Below are 19692 nucleotides of genomic sequence, written 5' to 3'. Positions count from 1 at the left end.
CGGCCACCTTGGTGAAAGCGAAGGACTTTGGGGAACGGACTTTGATCCAAGTGAAAGCACTAAAATCCCCTTCTGAGCTTTGCAGCAAATGATCTCTTCATAAATTGAAGGGACTTTCCTGGGTGCCCGAAGGAAAGCTTCCTCTTACAAGTTTCTAGGGGCTATTAAGAATTTTCCCTCAGAGGAGTTGCGCGTACCAACAAGAAAAAAAGCCAAGCTGGAAGTCTGCCAGCATCTTGGGAGTTGCCTCATTATCCGCTTACTCCTCCGAATACACTACACATTTCTCGTTTCTAATCTCCTTACCTGAAGACACCTAAGGAGGGTTTTCAATCATTAAAGCATTTCTCACCATTTTTAGGAATGGCTTGCTACTCAGAAGCGCAACCCCCCAGCCCTGTGTTTGGGCCGTGTCTTCAACCCCCATTTTGGCACCCTGTGGGGTCCACAAGCCGAGTTACACGTGGGCAGAAGCAAAAGACCGGCAATTTGGCCAAAGCAGGGCAGAGAGCAGAGCCTCCCCATGGAAAGGAATCTGCTAGGCAGCAAAGCTTCTGCCTTTTCATACCATCTGATCCGTCAGCTGGAAAAGCTGCCAGCCTCCCTGGGACGGGGCCCATCACAGAGCTCACTCCATGCAACAACAAAAGGGAGATTTTGCCTTTCCTGGGAAGGGCTACAGAGCAGCCTTTCTCAACCGTGGCAACTTAAAGATGGGTGGACTTCAACTCCCAGAATTCCCCAGCAAAGCATATACTGGCTGGGGAGTTCTGGGACTTCGAGTTGTCAAAGGCTGCTACAGAGAAACGACTCGCACGTGACAAGCATCCATGGGCAAGCATTTGATTTTAGAAGTCCTTCCCCCAGAATTCCTCTTTGAGAGCCAGGTTTAAGGTCTCTAAGACACAGAGGAAGTAAATATGGAGGGGTTCCTTGGAATACTTTGGGGGGGGGGGTTAAAGCAATTTACCACTTCTAGGCATGACACAGGAAGGGCTGGAGAATGAGGCTGGGGCAGACGGATTTTGGCAGGGATCTAAATCTGAGTTTTGCAAGAGGGATTCTGACGTGAAGCTCGGCCTGCAGCTTCTCCCCAGCCTGAAACCAAAATCCAGGTGGCCCCACTGCTTTGTCTCCAAAGGACACAATTCTGAAAGGTTATTTTCACTCTTCCTCCTGCAGCTACAGCCTGGAATATATCTACACAAAAATTAAGAACCTGGCATCAAAAACATGGGTATCAAAAAGCGGAAAAAAAAGAAATATAAACGAATCATTTTGAAAGCTTTTTAAAAACACATATGGTAATCTTGCAGCCATATTAATCCTTGAGATACTCCTGCCAAAGAAGGTGGGAAATGAACAGTGGCGTCCACACAGCAGCCCGGGACACGGTGGCTTCATAGCAGAGAAGCCAAGACGGCTCCTCGGAGCCCAGCCTGGAGGACGGAGGGCACAGATTGGGGGAAAGCTTGGGGCTGCCTTCCTTTAAGTGGCTCAGGATGATACCTCCTGTTAACCCAGCACTAGGGAAGGGGGTGGGGGGGTCAGCCTGTGAACGGGCTGGGGATCCAAAGCTGTGTGGCTTTCAGTCACGTAGCCAGTTAATTTGTCCAAATTGCAGAGAAGCGTTTCTAAGGAAAAATAACTTGGCAGATCGCTTTAAATGTGTTATGTTTTCCAGAATAGTTTCTTAATGATTGACGGTATTTGTACAACTAAGCAGCTTCATTAAAACCTCAAGTGAAGTTCAGACCGAGTTTGTGACCCGCCTGCTCGGCCCCCCACAGTTGCCTTGCGCTAGAAGGCCAGGCGCGGGTACCTGATGGGCTCTGTGCCACAGAGGGGGTGGATGTGGAGCTGGCCACGGCTGAGTCACAGCACCCGGTGCTCCTGCTGGAGGACGGGGACGGTGAGGAAGAGGAGGAAGGGTTGGGCTGGTCGAGACACTGGGCTACAGCAAAACCTGCAAGAGAAGAGGGAAGCAGAATTCACACCACACATGCCGGCGCCTTCATGATGGAAGGAGACACTGCAGGGGGGAGAGGAGGGCAACGTTGCGGGGAAACGGGGCAGGTGATTCAGGAGGGGCCCTGTTGGGCAACTCTGTGGTTCCTCTCCTTTTGCTGTTTCTGGAGAGATGCAACTGCCGCCAGCGAGGACTCCGACATATGATTGACGGGGCCTCATTCTGTTTACATCCCGCCCTTCTCCCTGGGCAGGTGCCAAGAATTGCTGCCCTCCCCATTTGGGCAACAAAAAGCCCCTGCTGGAGGCTGAGCACCACCTGCCCCACACAACACCCTCCGTGGCCATCACAATTGTTCCAAGCCTCCTATCACATCATAGAATGAACTTTCTGTAGCTTCTCCAGAAAACTCTCCGGCCCTTTGGGTCTGCTTCTGGAGGAGGCTCCTTTCCCCAATGGAGCCGTATCCACGTTTCCCTGCAAACCAGGCCGAAGACAGCCCGGGACCTAACGCTGCAGGAACCGCTCCTTGCACCAGTCCTCCAGTTGCTCCCTCCCAAGCAGAGGAGAGGTTCCCCACCCTGGGCAAGAAGAGCAGCTCGTTCCTCCCATGTTAGCCGTCCATCTGCAAGACGGGCCACTCCAAAAGGCCAGGATTGAGCCAAGCGGCCGAGCATCCGCTTGACAATCCCATATGGACCAATTGCCCGGGGCACCAGGAAATGCTAGGTGAAAGTCTGCTTGTTTCCCCGGCTTGGCAACGTCTTAAAACACAAAGAAGGTATGGTACACAATAACAAAACCAAAGAGGTGCTGAGCCCAGAGGAGCGGCTCCTAAGGAATGGGTGTTTGGGTGCTTTGGAGATGGAACAAATGACGGTAAAGACATAAATCATCCTAACTCCCGTGCTGTCTGTCTGTCTGTGTCTGTCTGTCTCTGCAATTCCTGGGAAGGAGGAAGCTTTGCCTCCTCCTGGGAAAGGATAACCTGCTGCACAAAAGGCAAGTGAGGTCAAGGGCTGGGGCCTGAAGCTGCGCCTGGGATGTCAACTCCCCAATTCCATCCCAACATCGCTAATCCAAGTGGAACACACACTCCAGCATCCCTTGCGTTTTGCTTGGTTCCTGCCTCTGTTTGGGGTGGGCACACACAGACCCCACTCGCTGCCAGGCAGCCCACCGTCCCTGGAAACGACAAACTGCCTCCAACCATCATTCTGGGGAAGTGCCACCAAATCAAAACAAACAAAAATCCCGGACTCGGATTCCAGAGAAGATCTACTGGCATTTAAAAATAGTTCCTAGCTCTTGTGACTCTAAACCCAGTTCTAAAAATAGGAGGACAAGGCTATAAAAAGCTAACTGGCTGCAGAAAGGCTGAGAAGGGCCCGTTGGGCAGAACCGGCTGGGGGCTTGCCTACCCAACGTTTGTTCCCCCACAGACTCCTTGCCCTCCTCCCTGGTCAGACGTTTCCTCCGAGGCCGCTTGAGAGCAGCTGCACATGCTGGCTCTGGAATTCTGGGAGTTGAAGTCCACACCTCTTAAAAAAGGGCCTAGGCCAGTGATGGCTAACCTTTTTGCCGTTGCGTGCCAAAAGCGTGGGGAGCGTGGGGGGGGGGGGTTGCGCGTGCCCATATCCATAATTCCATGCCCCCCACCCCCGCACGTGCGATCCCCCCGCGCTCCCCCACACACGCACGCACACACACACACCGTACCCCGTTTTGGGCCTAAACGGCCCATTTCCAAACTTCCGGTAGGCCCATTTTTCCCAACTCCCAAGGCTCCAGAAACTTTCCTGGAGCCTGAGGAGGGCAAAAACGGCCTCCCCCTGCCTGCCTGGAGGCCAGAAACAGCCTGTTTCACGACTTCCAGTGGGCCCGGAAGGTCCGTTTTTCACCCTCCCCAGGCTCCAGAAGCTTTCCTGGAGCCTGGGGAGGGTAAAAACAGCCTCCCCCACCCACCTCGGAGGCCGAAAATGCCCTCCCAGAGCCTCCGTGCGAGCCCTGTACTTACCTGGCATCCAAAATGGGCCGCGTGGAGACTCCTGGGAGGGGAAGAGTGGGGTCAGCTGAAAATCAGCTGGCTGGTGCATGCATGCATGCTGGAGCTGAGCTAGGGCAATGGCTCGCGTCCTCAGATTTGGCTCTGCTTGCCACCTGCTTGTGGCAGGCTTGTGGCTCTGCTTGTCACGGGCCTAGGCGGAGAAACATGGCTCCAAGCTCAAAAACTCCCTACACCGCACATCCAACCTCCTGGGTCTCTGCCTGAGTCCCCCACCCCTCTCTATAATTCTCACATCAAATCCACCTCCAAACAGCATGGCATATTCATTTACATCAACAGCTAACACAGGGGTAGGGGTCTCTTTAAGACTGTTCTCCAAAGGAACTGCTGCTAACAATGGAGGCCAGAGACTTGATTGGCAGATTTTTCTGGAAAGGGGTGGGGTGGGGAGAGGGAAGAGACCATGATATTCTTTGATTGCCCAAGGCTGTTCCACTCAAAGGAACGTTTACAGAACTTCTTGTAAGGGGAAGGCTGGGACCAAGTGGGGGAGCTCCACTCTTAGCACAGTGTTTCATCTGCATGGGTGACTCACTTACAACTTCCTCCCGTTGCCCTGTTTACAGGGACTCCAAGGGAAGCGCTGCTCCCTCCGCTAGTCTGGAAGTGCTGATGGCCGTCCCTTCCCAGCACCGGGTGCCAGCAGCCTTCCCTCTCCCATTTTCAAGGCCCTCCTGGAAACAGGACTTCCAGGACCCCTCCTTCTGAGCAGCCACCGCAGCCTCGGAATTGTGCCTCTGTCCCTCTTTGCCTCCACTCGACAGGACCACACTCGCAAATGACACAGGTTTTCCTTCATCACAGCTCTATTGGCAACCGCCCTATAACTTGAGGGGATGCCCTGGAAGGGCTCCACCTCATCAATGCCACCCAAGTGATGGCAGCTTTGTTTACTGTTCTCCATGGTGACTCTGCCCATAGGGTGCAATCTCCAACCATTGTGTGCCAGCCTCTGTATGGAGACGCTGGGGGTCTTGCCTTGGAGGCTCAGCAAAGGTGCAGAGTTTATGTTTCAAATGTGCTGCCTGGCTGCTAACCATTTGCCCTGTGCCAAATGCTGGATGGAACCAGGCTGAGCTCCTTGAACTCCTTGTGTAACTGGAGCTCATTCCATGTTAAATGCACCACAAACGATGGTACCTGACAGGAACTAGGAGAGGAGAAGGGAGCAGGCTTGCTTGGCAAGGCCCAGCCTCCTCTCAGCACCAGATCTCCGGCTGAATCACCAGCGATCTGAATGCACGGCAGAATTTTGAGAATGTGATCATGCCACTTTCAACTGAAGAGATAAGAAATCTATGAAAAAGATTCTTTTTAACAAAATCAGCAACAGGAAATAGCACCCATGTCTGCCAGAAAATACAATACTTTTGAAAACCGCAGCTTCACAGAAGTCAGTAAACCTGTTGTTTAGGTAGACCTTGGGAAGACTTCATGGCCTAAAAACCAGCTGTTCACGGCACCAGTGGAATGAAGGCATTTGCAAAAGAAAGTCCTCGCCCCCCTCCCCTCAGGGAAATCATTGCATCAGAAGGGCAATTTCTAGGAACAGAAATTTCAGTCAAGAGCTGGAAGTCAATAAAATCTCAAGGGTAGAAAGTTCAGAAAGTGTCTGTTTTCAAAAAATGTTAAGCAAGGTGGGGAAATGGTTGGTACTTATTATTACTAGTGGACTGTGAGAAGACAAACATAGATACATCTGGATCACCAGGTCATGAAAAGTCAGGTGACAAAATTATTTTCTTAAGGCCAAACTTTTCAGACCCATCACTTCTCATCTCCTTGAGATAATTGAAAGCCAAAGAAATCCAGAGGGGCTGAAGGTCTAGTACGTTTATTGAAAATAGTGGCTATTTTCAGGAAGTGCAGAAGAAACCCAACACTGTGATATTTGACTTCAGAAATAAAGAATGTTTTATTTTTTAAAAATGAGGAGAGTGGCCGAAAGGAAATTGACGGGGAAAGTTAAGGGGACCAGGCCTCTCCAGAACACACTGTCTGAAAATGGGCCCTGACCCGTCTTTATAGTCCTCTGAATCAGGTGATCGCTCTCCTCCAGAGACTAGTTTGCTTCAGCAATCTGGGGGCTGAACTTGAAATAGAAGATCCCCCACCCCCACTTCAACACGAGAAAATGAGTGGTTGCATGGAGAGTCTTAAGAGACACCCTCCCCCCACAGACCCCCCTTTTCTTGTGCTCTACATGAATTGTGGTGATTCAATTTCCAAGCAACAAAGATGACATGATAGTCTGCCTTACTAAGCGCTACTATGAAACAGGCGACGACAGCTCAGAGGAAAAAGAAGACACCCAAACACCCTGCCCTCCAGGGAAAACCACAGAAACACCAGGCTCCACTCGCATGTGGACGAGGGGCATTGTGCTGGCTTTGCATCACAGCAGCCTTCCAAAACCCCACAGCCCTAAACTTCCCCCCCTCTTCCCCACAGCCCTGGGGATGGCCTGTGACACGGGCTTCCAAGGAAAACGCAGCAAGGCTTTGCCTCTGAGGCAGGGTGGCCCAATGCTGGGCTATTGGTTCGTGACTCTTTCCCAGGGTTGATGGGAAATGAGCCCACAAGCTCACTGACTGTCACCCAGCTTCTATCATTAAAAATAACCAGCAGCGCCATAAAACAGGAGGTTGTGAAATCCCCTGCCTTGCAATGCAAATTAAGAAACAGGACCTGGGCTTATCTCGCTCTGAGCTATCAGACACCTTATCCCTCTTTCTTCTTCTTCTTCAGAAAGGCTCATTTGGCTATCAGGAGGCCAATTAGCACACAGCTAGTTCTCACAAACCTATCAGATGGATTATGTCATTTATAGCTTCTATGGAAGGACACATCATTCCGCTGCCAGTGCAAAGAGGCAGTTTCTGTTTGTAAAAGGAAGAAAGAAAAGCTAATCACAGCCTCTTGTTCACCTAAAAAAGGCATCTTTTTCTTCTCCTGAAATGCTCTGTTGCATTGCTGTAAACTTGGCTACCGTAATGTGGTGTCAGCCTTCCAAGCTAAAAAGATTTCAAAAGCAGAACTGGGAGAAGAAAAACAGCCCTTATGAAAGGGTCAAAAGACACGGTTCTGGGTTGAGGCCCAAGGGATTGGCCCCAAGCCCCCCAAGGCCTCGGAGCTTCACCTTCAGCCTTTGCAACCTGCCAATCCTGCTCTAGGCCAGCTGGACGGACGGACGGAGTCCCTGTCCACAGCCTCCTCGGCCATCCATCTGCACTGGGACCACTGGGCCTCTCAAATCACATTTTGGGTCCCCTCCTCTCCCTCCCAACCACTGAAGGCCAGACTGGTACAGATTCTCGGCTGTTTTTAGTGTTCCAAGCTTCCGTGCGTCCTTTCCCCCCAGTCCATGTAAGCCTGATTATTTTTCTTCCTATTCGGCAGCCTCCATCCACAACAGTCGGCTTCTCTCGCCTAGCGCTTCTTCAAGCAAAGGAACTGGAAGTGGTGGCGGCGGTGGCAGCGATGAGGAGCGGGGTCCCTTCTGAGGAGTCTCTTCCTCTGTGCCCCTGCTTGCAAAAGAGAGTTGCTCTCAGGTAATGAGTCTGCCCAGGACGATTCTTTAACCACACCTGCTCCGTTTGGGGCCAAAGCCGTGCCGGGATGCCTCACCGCAGGCTCGAGTGAGCCGGGGCTGCTGAAGGGCGATGAAGGGAGGCTTCTGACCCCGAACTGCCAGGCTGCTTTGGAAAGGCTCGCGCAGAAGGCTCCCTAGCCCAGGAAATCCTGGATGGCTGCATCCTCCTGCAGGGAGCAGGTCCAGTGGGCTTTTCCAATTCAGAAGCCGTGGGAGGCGATGGCTTGACAGCCTTCTCGGTGCTGGGCAAGCAGGGAGCACAAGAGACGGGATCCCCACATCCCCGTTTCCAACCAGGCGGTGCTGGGATGAAAACTGGAGGTCTGAACTGAGCTACAGTATTGACGGCTGCCAAGAGGGTACATGACCCTGGTGGGCAAACTCTTCCCTTGGGCCTCTCGGCCAAAACACGCCAACCAGTCGCCAGAAGCAGATTTCTGTGGGTGCCGTTGGTTCTGCCGAATGCCGCCTGGATGGGGGAATCCCAATGAAAGGGAAGCCGAGGGGAGCAGACCCCTCTCGCCCCATCTTCAGAAAACAACATGCCTCGCTCGTACTGCCAAACACCTTTGTTCAGAGCCCAGGAAGCTGCAAGTGGCCCACCTGGGAGGATGGCCCTTGCCCCCAGGCCTGCTCAGAAACCCACTGATCGGGAGATGTGTCAACCTAGGCCTCCACTCTCCACAGGGTTGCTATCTATGCAGGTGGCCCCTTTGAGGACCCCTCAAGGCCCAGATCTAGGGAAGGCACCAGTCTGGATGAAAGCACCAAAGGGACCGGCTGAAGCCCCCAAATGTGTGGCTTTTCTTTTCGCCAGAGCCCTTGACGGAGCCAAAGCAGAAGAGCCTCTGAAACAGATCATGGTTCAGCTGTCAAATCCAAAGCTGACCTCAACTTTCTGTCAGGCCAGCTTCCTGGCCCCTAAGAGTGCCAAATTCATCGCTGGTGCGAGCGTCTCCCTCCAGCCGTGGCCTCTGCACCGTGTGACACAACTGACGTAATTCCCGTGCCTAGTGTAATGACCGGCACTCTTGCCCACGAACAAGCAGCAGCTGTGTTTGTCTCGGCCTCCAACTCTAGACGTGGCTGCAGCCCCCCTGCACCTGGAGGCTGCCTGCTGGAAAGGCTGCCCAGCTATTTCCCAAGCACCGACTGGGCTGCCACCTGAGCTCCACGCGGGCTCTGCCTGCAGCCCTTCCAGCACTTCCCCCCTGGCTCATTTTCTGGGTTGGGTTACCTAGCCAGTTTTTTAGGTTTCTCTAGGCAATATCAAAAGAAATGGATTTAATATACTCTGGAACTATCAAGGTTTTGCTTTGATCTATCAATTTGGATCATTTCATTTAAAAAAATATCACTTTCTAACATTATAGGATCTTTTTTCACAACCACACAGTGTAAGAAAGAGAATCACACCTATAAGAATGAATGCTTATAAAAATTCAATTTTAAAATATTCAGGACTCACATGAGCAGTAAGTACTCTTAGGCAGTAAGCATAGGTGACAAGAGGAAATTTGATTTCAATCCATGATTTAAACAGCATAGTTTCCTAGCTTTATTAAGTTGAAGATTTTATATAATTGTTGAGTTTAATCTGTTTTAATCGACAAAAGCAGAGCATTTTTGGAGGCTACTTCTATGGGATTCACAGACCAGAGACATAACAAACACAACACAGCCAACTGCAAATAGAAGCACCAGGTTTAAATGCCACATATAAATAAAACAGAATCAGAAATGATGGAAACAAAGGATATTCAATAATCTAAACGCAACAGCTGCCACCCACGGGCTTCTTCCTGTGGAGCCTGTTCTCACACACCTTTAAGCCTCTCCCATCTAGGCTCCATCACAAGAAGACTCGGGTAAAGACCTCTTTAGAGAAACAACAAGGCAACATTAGCACGTACCTGAAGCATTTAAAAAATCTTGCTGGAGAGATGCCAGATTACTCTAAGCCCTCAAAAGCTCCCCTTCACCCCCCCCCCGAAGGTCCCACCAGGACAGTTCCTCAAACAGAGTTTCTTTTGGTTTGCATGTCAACAGCACCATCAAGTTTTAATTACTTTTTAAAAAAGGTTACATCTTTTTATTTTTGCATTTTTAACTCATTTCATTTATTATGTTTTTGGATTCTGAACTTTCTTACATGTCACTCTGACAGAATTCTTGCTACAGGGTGGCAAAGGAAGATTTTTAAATGAAGTTGTCTCTAAAAATAATAGGAATATTATCGCAGAAAGAGAAACTCGTTTGCCAAAGAACACCAGGTTACGCCTTCCTCTGCCACAATGCCGTAACCTCACTGTGGCATCTTACCTAAGATGCACCCGGGGGAGGAGGAAGGCGGAGGGAGGCGGGAGCTTACCTGGGACTTTGTCGACGGAGGCAAACACTGAGCGCTGCACCGTTGGGTCACAGCTGCTCCGCCGGGTTTGCTCATAAAACCGGAATGGCAGGTGTGATGTGGCAGCTGAGCTGTGTCCAAAGCCCATCACTTCATTGGCTGGCTGGATGGGCAGGTCCAGAAGCGCTGGGTTCAAGGAGACACACGTTACATTTTGGCTAAGAAACTAAGAAAGCAGAGACTGCACGAGTGTGCAGGGATGCCAGGTCCCTCGCTTGGAAGGCCTCAAGCTCTCTCCCCTCTGGAGATAAACGCTCCTTTTCTTGGCTGATTTACTATAACTTGGGAGCTGTGATCCCACAATGGCTCTCCCAAGACTAGCCCGGAATAGGAAAGCGAGAAGAAAGAACGGCTTCTGTCTTGCTTGGGAAAAAGCAGGCCGGCCTGCCCAATTTGCAAGAGGTGAAGAAGCCCAATGGGACCCTGAGAGCAACAAGAGGACCAGGCCGGTACCTGCGATTCTTTGCATTTTCATCCGCCGAGCCTGGATCCTTCCCTTGGCCAGGCGCTGCTTCGCAATGATGCAACGGATGTGATCCGAAAAAACAAAGGTGGCCTGGAGGATGGGGAAGGGTTTGGAATGCGGGCTGGAAGCCGGCTTGTGTATGACGATATTCAGGGCCCGGCTATCGTCTTCCACTCCTGTCACCTGCATGTCCTGCAAGGGGCAAGGAAGGAAATGCACGGGGTCAGCAGAGGCTGGAGCTGAGAGCCGAGATCCAGCCCAGGCACCAGAGCTACCTTTGCAAAAGACAAGGCAGAGGCAGTTTGTCTTTCTCACTGCAGCCAAACCAGCCCCACTTTCTTCTTTCTCCCTATGAACGGAGAAGGCTAAGCAAGGGGCCATGAGGCTCAGAGGCTTCATGCTGACTGCATTCACATAACACGCTAGCCCAGTTTCAGGAGTCACTTCTTCAGCTTGCACAACAACACACAGAACAGGTTTGCTAACCAAAGAGGCCGAATTTGCATAAGGCACTAAGCAACCGTGATGAATACAAATTGAGCTCCAGGGATTCTGCCAAGGCAGCTGCTAGATCTGTCGCTGAGCTGACTCCCCTTGTCATGTGGAGCCAGTCAATTACGGCATGATGAACCCCAAATACGGTGCTGGTTATTCCTGTTGCTTTAAAGTCGATAAACTGGAAGCCGGTTAGCCACAAACAAATACTGGCAAGTCTCCTCTTGCAGGAAGCTGTGCGCACCGGCAGCTGCTCAGGCGCATTCGACCAGAAAAAGGTAAGCCACCTGACTTAGAGAGGAACAGGGTGAAAGAGAAAACGGCCACGAATCCCCGCTCTCAAAACATCCCAGGTGCCTCTCATCCGAAAAATTCAGGAGGAGTCTCAGCACCTTCACCTTTGGGAAGCCCCTAAGAGTTCGGTGGCTTTTCTGGGCAGGAGACTGGTCCCTCTCCACGTGGGGGGCGGCCAGGGGGTGGGGGCAGTTGCTCATCATCAGTGGCCAAGGAAGGGTTTGCTATAAGTGGCTGAAGGCTCCGCTTGCCAGAACCTGCAGACACCTGTGCTGTCATTTAGGCAGCTCAAAACCTGAAGCATCTGTCAGGTTTTATGCTCACCTGGAGAAGGCCAGCAAATTTAACGACTCCCCAGCCTAAGCGCCCAACATCTGGCTCCACCAAACTCATCTGGTAAATATCCACTGCCAGAAACCTCTGGACCTGACCGCTGTCCTTGGTGATCACAGTGCAGGCAATCAAATCACTGTTATCTGAAGAAGAAGAGCAGGAAGGAGAGCCATTACCGAGGTGATCCAGTGGGTTATCCTGAAGGAGAACTCTTGAATCGCATTCTTTCCAACTACTTTTATTGGGAGGTTCACTCCTCTACCTGGTGCTTTTTATCCCTTTTTGTCTGAAGGCCCCAAGAGAGACCCACATCTTACGACCTGACAAAAGGCTGCCCTGGAAGAGGACACTTGCGTAATTAAGGCCTCTCTTACTTGGCATCATCTGGGTATCTATTTTTCTAATTGTTTTCTCCCATCTATTCTCTATCTATTTTATCTCTATATCCTTATTCATATTTCCTTTCTAACCAGTCATAAAATTTATCCCATGTCTTGAAGAATGGGAAGGGGGAGGGTAAAGGTAAAAGGGAAAGAAGTGAGATATTATAAAAATGTACACAAATGATGAAACAAAAATAAATATTAATCGAATGAGAAATTGACATGAGAAAGATAATTAGAAAATCGGGGCTGCTCGAATACCACTTTAGATTGGACTGAAAAGGGAAACAACAAGAGAGAGGGGAAGGAGTAGAGAGAGAGGAAGGGAGAAGAGAGGAGAGCAGAGGAGAGGAGAAAAAAGAAAGGGAAAAGGAGAGGAAGAAAAGGGAGGGGAAAGAGGAGTAGAAGAGAAGGTTAGAAGGGGGAAAGAAGAGAGTGGGGGAAGGGAAGGAGGAGTAGGAAAGAGAAGGAGAGGAAGAACGAAGGAAGTAGGAGGAGAAAGAGGAAGGAAGAGAAGGGGAGGAGAAGAAGAAAGGTTGGAGTAAAGGTAAAGGGTAAAAGAGCAGCCCCTAAAAAGTAAAAATGAAAAATGAAAGTTAAAAGATGAATGAAAAATGATGGATAAATGATTGTACATGTAAATGTGTTTATGAGAAATAAAAATAAAAAACTTTTTTGAAAAAAAAAAGAGGCCTCTCTGTGTTGCCCATCGACTTCTATTTGCTCAACTTTGAATACCCTTTGTCCCCACTAAAACGGGGTTGCTTTTCCCCTTTATAGAAGAGAACTAAACACAAGTTGGGCGCGAGAGCATGTCAGCTTGCCTCTTTCAAAATTCATGGTTATCAGCCAGAGCAAAGGGCCAGGACAAGCGCTCGGCAGGTGCAGAAGGAAAGTCTGGGGTTGCAATCAGCGGCTGAGATGGGGCAGAATCACCACCGCAGCTCCTGCCTGGAGTGTGGTTTGAACAGCCTGGCTGGCCCACTAAATGCCAGGAGTCAGTCTTTCACAGGCAGAACATACAGACCAACAGAGCCGGTCTCCTCGAGGCCGAAGACAACTAACCTCCACAGGACAGAATTTGGCTTCCAGGAAAAATAACCAAACTAGTATTATTAAAATTTGCAATAACTGTGATCGGAATGTTGGGAACGGCATGTTTAGTCAAGACAGACTGGGAAACTGAACTGCAAAATGCGATTTAATGCTCCAGAGCGCAATTGTGATTGTTCTATGAAACAGAGTCAGGGTTACAGGAATAGACATTAAAACCACATCAATGAGCATTACTGAAAATTAAAAAAGAAGAGGGAGGGCAAAACAGGTACTAATCAAAAAATCAATATGCAAGAAACAACAATATTCCATTTTGAAAGCCAACAGGAATATTGTAATTTGATTTGTTTCAAGCACATCCATATAAAAGAGTTGACAGCTACATTGTAATTATATCCAGTTAGTTTGCAAGCTTATTTAATTGCTGCTCTGGGAAGCCTTTTCCCAAGAGTCCAGAGCAATTCACAAGCATAACTCCCAGGAAAGCAAGAAAGGACCCCAGAGCAGCCTCATTTCCTAGCACATGGGCAGAGAGCATCATCTGGCCTGAAGGCCACCCCTCTCCCCTTTAGGCTTTCTCCTCCCCAGGGGCTCCCATTCCCCTTATTTCCATCATGTTTCCCACCCCTTTGCAGTGGGACTGCTGAGCAGGCTGACTGGAACAGAAGAGATGCACCACGTCAATTTGGCCTGGCCTTCCCCTCGCCTCTCTCAGCCACTGCCCGTCCAGGAGTTGTTTCCCCTGAATCTCTGCCACTGACCCAGAGTCCAGATGGCTTTTTCTCTGGACTTTGGGAGAGGAAGCACTCAGCGGGAAGAGGAGGAGGAGGATCGAATGGCTGCTTGAAATCATCCAGGCTTTCTCGCTCGCTCAGGGCCACAAAGCCAGGTCAAAAAATGCAGAGTTCAACTTCCTAAAATACCCATTATAGTAAAATAAATTCTTTTATAATTACTACCGTAAATGTGACTGACATTTTTCTATTCATAGCAGCTTTATGTACCCAAAGTGAAACAAGGGCACTGCACTTCCTAGCATACCCAATTTATCCTCATCACAGGGCTATTTTGGGACTTCCAGTTAGTGTTACTGTGACAAGTGATTTCACATCTCCCAGACCAAAAAAAAAAAAAAGGGGGTGGGGGGAATTAGGAGACCCACACAGAGCCAGGAGGGACGAAATGGCCTTCCTTCAGCTCAACTGGTCCTTCTGATACGGCCTACGTATGATCTGCAACAATGGTTACCATACAGAACAGCTATAGATGGCCCCAAATCGGTGGTGGGTATTACTTACCTTTGCTACTGGTTAGCTTGCGCACGTCCACGCCACTTCTGTGCATGCACAGAGCATTTTGGATGACGTCTGGGCGGAGCCTCCCGCTGCTGCTGCTACTGGCTTGCCCGAACTGGGGCGAACGGGTAGCAACCCCCCACTGCCCCAAATCTTTTTCCCTCCCGACCAGTTAAGACCCCACTGTGCACTGAGAGAAGGCCATCAATAGAGCCTTGATAGTACAGTGGTTTAATGCACCCTGTAATTAACACAGCTGCCTGCAATTACTGCTGGTTCGAATCTCGCCAAGGCTCAAGGTTGACTCAGCCTTCCATCCTTTCTAAGGTAGGTGAAATGAGGACCCAGTTTGTGGGGGCAATAAGCTGACTTTGTATAAATATACAAAAGTATGAAGGCTATTGCTTAACGCATTGTAAGCCGCCCTGAGTCTCCAGAGAAGGGCGGCATATAAATCAAATTTAAAAAAATAAATAAAAAATCAAGGTGTGTGCGTGTGCGCGTGCACGTAGCATTCTGGAAGCAAAGAACCTGAAAGCAGGAGGAACTGAAACAATGATGGGGAACCTATTGTATTTTCCCGAGGAAGCTGAGCACCAGCTCGGCTTCTCTCCTGGGTGGCTACTCACTCAGATCAAGGACGTCGTCTGTCTTAATTAAGTCTTCCTCCCTCGTCAGAGGCAACTGAGTCTCTGGCTCATTCTGAAGGTGCAGTGACAGAGAACGCAGCATGAAGAACACTCGGATGGCCTGAAGGCACAAAAAGACAAGAGGGAAGAGGTTCAAGCAGGATACGCAATGAAAAGATAAAAGTGTCTTAAAGCACTGAATATTCTGTGTAAAAAGATAAAACTTTTCCACACTTTTCATTGCCAGCCAATTCATTTCCTCTTTGATTTTTAAAACGCTTTTGAGTAGCCTGCCATACAGGTACACAGGAGCAGTTCAGGATATGGCAGCATGGAAAATTAGGAACAGTAAGAAATCCAGCCCATAATTCTTTGGTCCAAGAACTGCAGGCTTCTTTAATCATCTCCCCAGGGATGGATGGAAAGAGCCAGCCGCCAACGCTCCACACCAGCATTCCCCACCCTTCAGGGAAAGGTTGGCTCCAAATGTCATCATCTCTGGCCAGCGTATCAAAAGAATTGAACTGAATTCACAGTCCAGGCTGGCTGGGAACCATGCGAGTTGTCAGATGATTGATGGAGAGGGGAAAGGTACTTTACACTGCATTTGCTGTGCCCATTTTCTGAGAATACAAAAATACAGAAACCCAGAAAAAAAAACCTGCAAATGGCTGCCACTGCTTTCCACTTTATAGTATGATCTAACAGATGACAAAGAACAGGTGGAAAAAAGATTTACTGTAGGTCTGTTTGGCAAATCATTAACTCCCAAAGCCATTGTGGATTTGCTGCTAGATAAAAACAACCAGTTCTTTATCAGCAAAGTAATAATTGAAATGGGTCTTGAAACACCAGCTTTTGAAAAAGAAAAACAGAAAGAAAGAAAAAAGACCGGGATGTAAAGTCTTGAATTTTCTTTTTCTGAGCCCAGTTCAGGCTACTGGGAGGATGAGACGGATTCCATAAGGACGTTGGAAGGTGCACAGCTGGTTTTAGGCTACATAATGTTGCCCTTGAATGGTCCAGAAGAAGCCTCACCCAGAAACTGCTAGGGGTTGTAGTGGTGTCTCTCTGTATGCCAATGCACATCTGGAAACATCTGTATAGGTGTGAAAGAGAGACCAAGAAGCCCATCCTAGGCAGTTGCACCGGGCTTTTTTTCAAACCTGGCCCTTAATGGGATCTTAAAATGGTGGGTAAGTGGAGGAAGATGACCCTTCCTTCAACGAGGCCCTTGAGGCCTCCCCTGGTCAACACCATGAATGGGTCCCAAATCAAACAGGTAGCCAGCGCTACGGTTCAGAACCGCTGGCCTGGCAACTTCTTTTTCAACCAGTTCTCATCTCTGAGGTCTTTTCAAAGGCAGCCCAAACATGCAGGAAACAGCAATGATCAAGCCAAAATGATTAGCCTTCACTAGACAAGGCTGGGCTTAATAAACTGGTTGACACAGGAGGATTTGATCGCAGGAGGATTTGTTTGTCAGGCAAAGGATATAACACTGCCACAGCAATTACATCTTATTTATTCAAGGATTTGGTGGGTTTTGTGAATTCAGCCCGAAAATGTCACTTGGGTCATTTTTAGGTATGCTGGCAAAAATCAAGAAGTTACTCAAGGCTCAACCAAGAGTTTGCAAAGGGATGTGGTTTGTGGCTTCCTACAGAAAGAGATAATTTTTTAATGTACTTTATTTACATGCATTAGAATGCAACCTTTGTTTGTAAGGACAAAATCTACGTACAAAGGTTATCACCACCTTGTAATTCTGGACAGATGACCTAAAATCTCTATTTCCAGGCAGCAAAAACTCTTGCTTCAACTATTATCAAAAATAGGAACATTAACCTTTTTTTAATCGTTCAAGACTAAATGATCCAAGATTCATTACAAATAGATTTATAGTATGGCTTTTCTTCATGACCCCGGCTATTCAGAAACCCCTTTTAAAAAGAGTATGTTTTATTCTAGGAAAAGGCTCCTTGGCTTTCCCAGAAGCCTGTTATAGTGAAAAACAAGATAAGAGATAATGTAGCGATAAGAGCTGCATAAACCGAACTATTCAGAGCCCAGCCTCGTAGCTGGGATTTCCAAGAAAGCTCTTCAGGCTCTTCTGTAGCTCCCCCCACCCCCCGCCTCCCCAGGCACAGCCCACTTGAGGCAGCTGAGAGCAGAGAGCCCTCAGAGTCGGATCAGCCCAGCAATCAGATCAGGCATTCACACGCAGGACGGCAGAAGGAAAGAAACGGACCATCTGGCAGGAATGCTCCCAGTACCAACCATTCTGTTTCTCATCGACAGCTTTACAGGAAGGAGAGAAGGGAGCCTGTGGAACCCAGAGCTCCTCTAAACAGGCATTAAGGGGGCCATTTGTCTTTTTTACAGCAAGCTGGTTACAGAGTTTGTGACGCAGGTCTTTCTCAGAAGCTCCTTTCCGTGCGACAGGGCTTGACACGCTTCAACACTTTTGTCATGCTCCACATGCACTCACAGGTGGCTGTGCACTTCCTTAGCTTGCATCACATGTGTGGGGCGAATATAATGCCCCCCTCCCAACTCTGAGTGCTTCTACCTCTCTAGCCTCATGGCATCCCCGCATTACTTTCTCTTTTCCAATCATCTTTTGCAAAAGCTCATGGAGAGAAGAGTCTGAGCAGATTTTCTACCAGGGAGGGAGGGAGGGAGGAAGCTACAGAGTTGCTGGCACAATCCCTGCAAGCCCCCACAGTGGCAGAATCACGTCAATCTCCTGGCATGAGCAGGGTGGCCAGAGTGGCCAGCTAGGAGAGACCCAGGCAAACCTCCACCCAACTGTGCAGCTGTTCCAGGAGAAGGCAGGGGACCACTGCGTCCCTTGAGCACTTAGGACTGAAGGGCAAAGCCCCAAGGGAGGCACACTCACCCTCCTGGTTCTCTCCACATCGCCACAGGGGAGCCTCTTAACGAAGTCAATCCCCGTGAGGGGGGTTCCCGTGGGGGGCAGCAGAATGGAAGCGTCCATCATCAAGTACTCCACATTCATGGGCTTCAGCTGGAAGAAGAAATGCTATGCTCAACTTCAAGTACAAACCCCAGCCATCTTACCTCCTCCTTCTCCTCCCCCTCTTCCAAGGAGAACATAGCAGGATGAAGACAACCCTTTCCACAGGTGACCACAGAAAGGCTCCGGTCTCTCAGGCCGTGGCCAACATCCAACCTTAAAGACAGATACAGCCCCTCAGGGTTTAGTGCATTTCCCCCCCCGCCTCAAAAAAGAGCCACTGGGGTTGAATAGCGGAGGGTCACCCATTCTGCAGCTCAGATTCATCCCTTCTCCAGCTTTGCCAACGCGTCCAGCTTTCTCCCTGTTCAACTGTTCCATTTATGCAGTGCTATTAATCTTTAATTCATATTTTGCCTATTTTATGGGTCTTCTTCAATACTTCCTCCCCTTTCCTTAAAAGGTGACTGATAAAAGGCTAATAACAATAGCACTTTTAGATAAAACTTTACAACAATGTTTGCAACAATGTTCCACTTTGCCAGTTTTGTATCTCTCTGGAAATTTGTTCATTACTTACCATCATAGTTCTATATTCATCTTCAAACATATCCAGAAAAATTTCTTCTCCCTTTAAAGAAAGTAAAGATTTCATTTTTTCCCTGCATAAGCATTCTTAGGGTGGTAATGTTACTTCTTTAATGATGGGCTTAAATCAACCTTTCTTTCCATTATCCCACTTTCCTGAAGATCTACTTCTGTCCCTATTTACTTCTTCTATTTAAAGAAGTATTTATCGGGAGGAAAGGTTATACCTCCCTAATTTGCCATGCCTGGAGCTGAGGCCACTTGCTTAATCATGCAGCTGCTTTTGAAGTGTTTCTCTCCTGTTCCCGGTGTTTTGTTTCCTGTGAGTCAAGGACCAATTCAGAAGAAGAAACTCCTCCTCAGACTCTCGCCAGCCGAAGGACCCCTTTTCTGAGACAGACTCTCTACCAACCATATCTAAAGCACTCGATTAAATCAGCTGTAGGCATGCTGGGACATCTGACAGCTGGCCAGCTTTCCTGGGCAACTGTTTAAACCATTTAAATGATGATCCACCTGTCCTCTGTTAGACATGTCCCAATGAGGGGGCCCTTTCAACCATGGTCAGAGACTCCTTCCCTGTAGCTCATACTGCCAGCTTGGAAACTCTCTTGCTCCATGCAAACTTTGTGAGGAATCATTCAATGCAGTAACATCCAAAACCTGAAGTGCCTCAGAGGCCACAACTGATCAGAACCAGGCATGAAAAGTTCTATCGAGCGGGAGAGAAACGACCAAACGCCTGGCATCCAATTGCAACAGTCTCTCTGGAAACCTGAACAGTCATGCCCAGCTCCCTTGGATGTTTCCAGAATTCAGTTTGGGAGGGTTAAAGGCTGGGAGGTTACCTTGTAAAAACGCCGCACCAGGTGAACGCTTTCTTCTCTTGCCCCCTTAAACAGAAATGAAAAATCCTCAGTTCAGGACACAAAATGTTGAGGATAACAGAAGTAGCATGCCGTCTCCCTGCATGATCTCCCCTCCCCAACATGAACTCTTTGCTCCCTGAAAATGATTAAGGAAAACGTGGATCATGGCGCTCCTTAGTCAGGTCCACACAGGCTGGGAGAAATGGGTGGAAACGAAAGAATCAAAGCCTATGAAGAGCGACTGGCTATGGGCAAAGATCACAAA

At 49.0% G+C, this 19692-nt stretch overlaps 1 protein-coding gene across 8 annotated transcripts in view; it reads right to left on the bottom strand.

Annotated features, from left to right (window-relative positions):
* The window catches only part of CLEC16A (C-type lectin domain containing 16A), a 42218-nt gene that overhangs the window by 4628 nt on the left and 17898 nt on the right, over positions 1-19692 (bottom strand). For 3 of the 8 annotated variants that reach the window (XM_060684038.2, XM_034441462.3, XM_060684036.2), the window contains exons 15-22: positions 19407-19451; positions 18551-18601; positions 17893-18021; positions 14991-15111; positions 11619-11770; positions 10493-10697; positions 10001-10165; positions 1823-1966 (exon numbers count right to left, since the gene is read on the bottom strand). In XM_060684038.2, coding sequence (XP_060540021.2) covers positions 1823-1966; positions 10001-10165; positions 10493-10697; positions 11619-11770; positions 14991-15111; positions 17893-18021; positions 18551-18601; positions 19407-19451 — 1012 coding nt within the window. Of the gene's footprint in view, positions 1-1822; positions 1967-7344; positions 7565-9323; positions 9508-10000; positions 10166-10492; positions 10698-11618; positions 11771-14990; positions 15112-17892; positions 18022-18550; positions 18602-19406; positions 19452-19692 lie in introns of those variants that run through there. The other 5 variants (XM_060684039.2, XM_060684040.2, XM_060684041.2 and 2 more) reach the window with 5 other exon arrangements.

The sequence above is a fragment of the Pantherophis guttatus genome, chromosome 14, assembly GCF_059756535.1.
Source record: "Pantherophis guttatus breed Tessera chromosome 14, ASM5975653v1, whole genome shotgun sequence".
Classification (NCBI taxonomy): Eukaryota; Metazoa; Chordata; class Lepidosauria; order Squamata; family Colubridae; genus Pantherophis; species Pantherophis guttatus.
The sequence above is the reverse complement of the archived record's forward strand: the minus strand, read 5'-3'. Positions and strand labels throughout refer to the sequence as shown.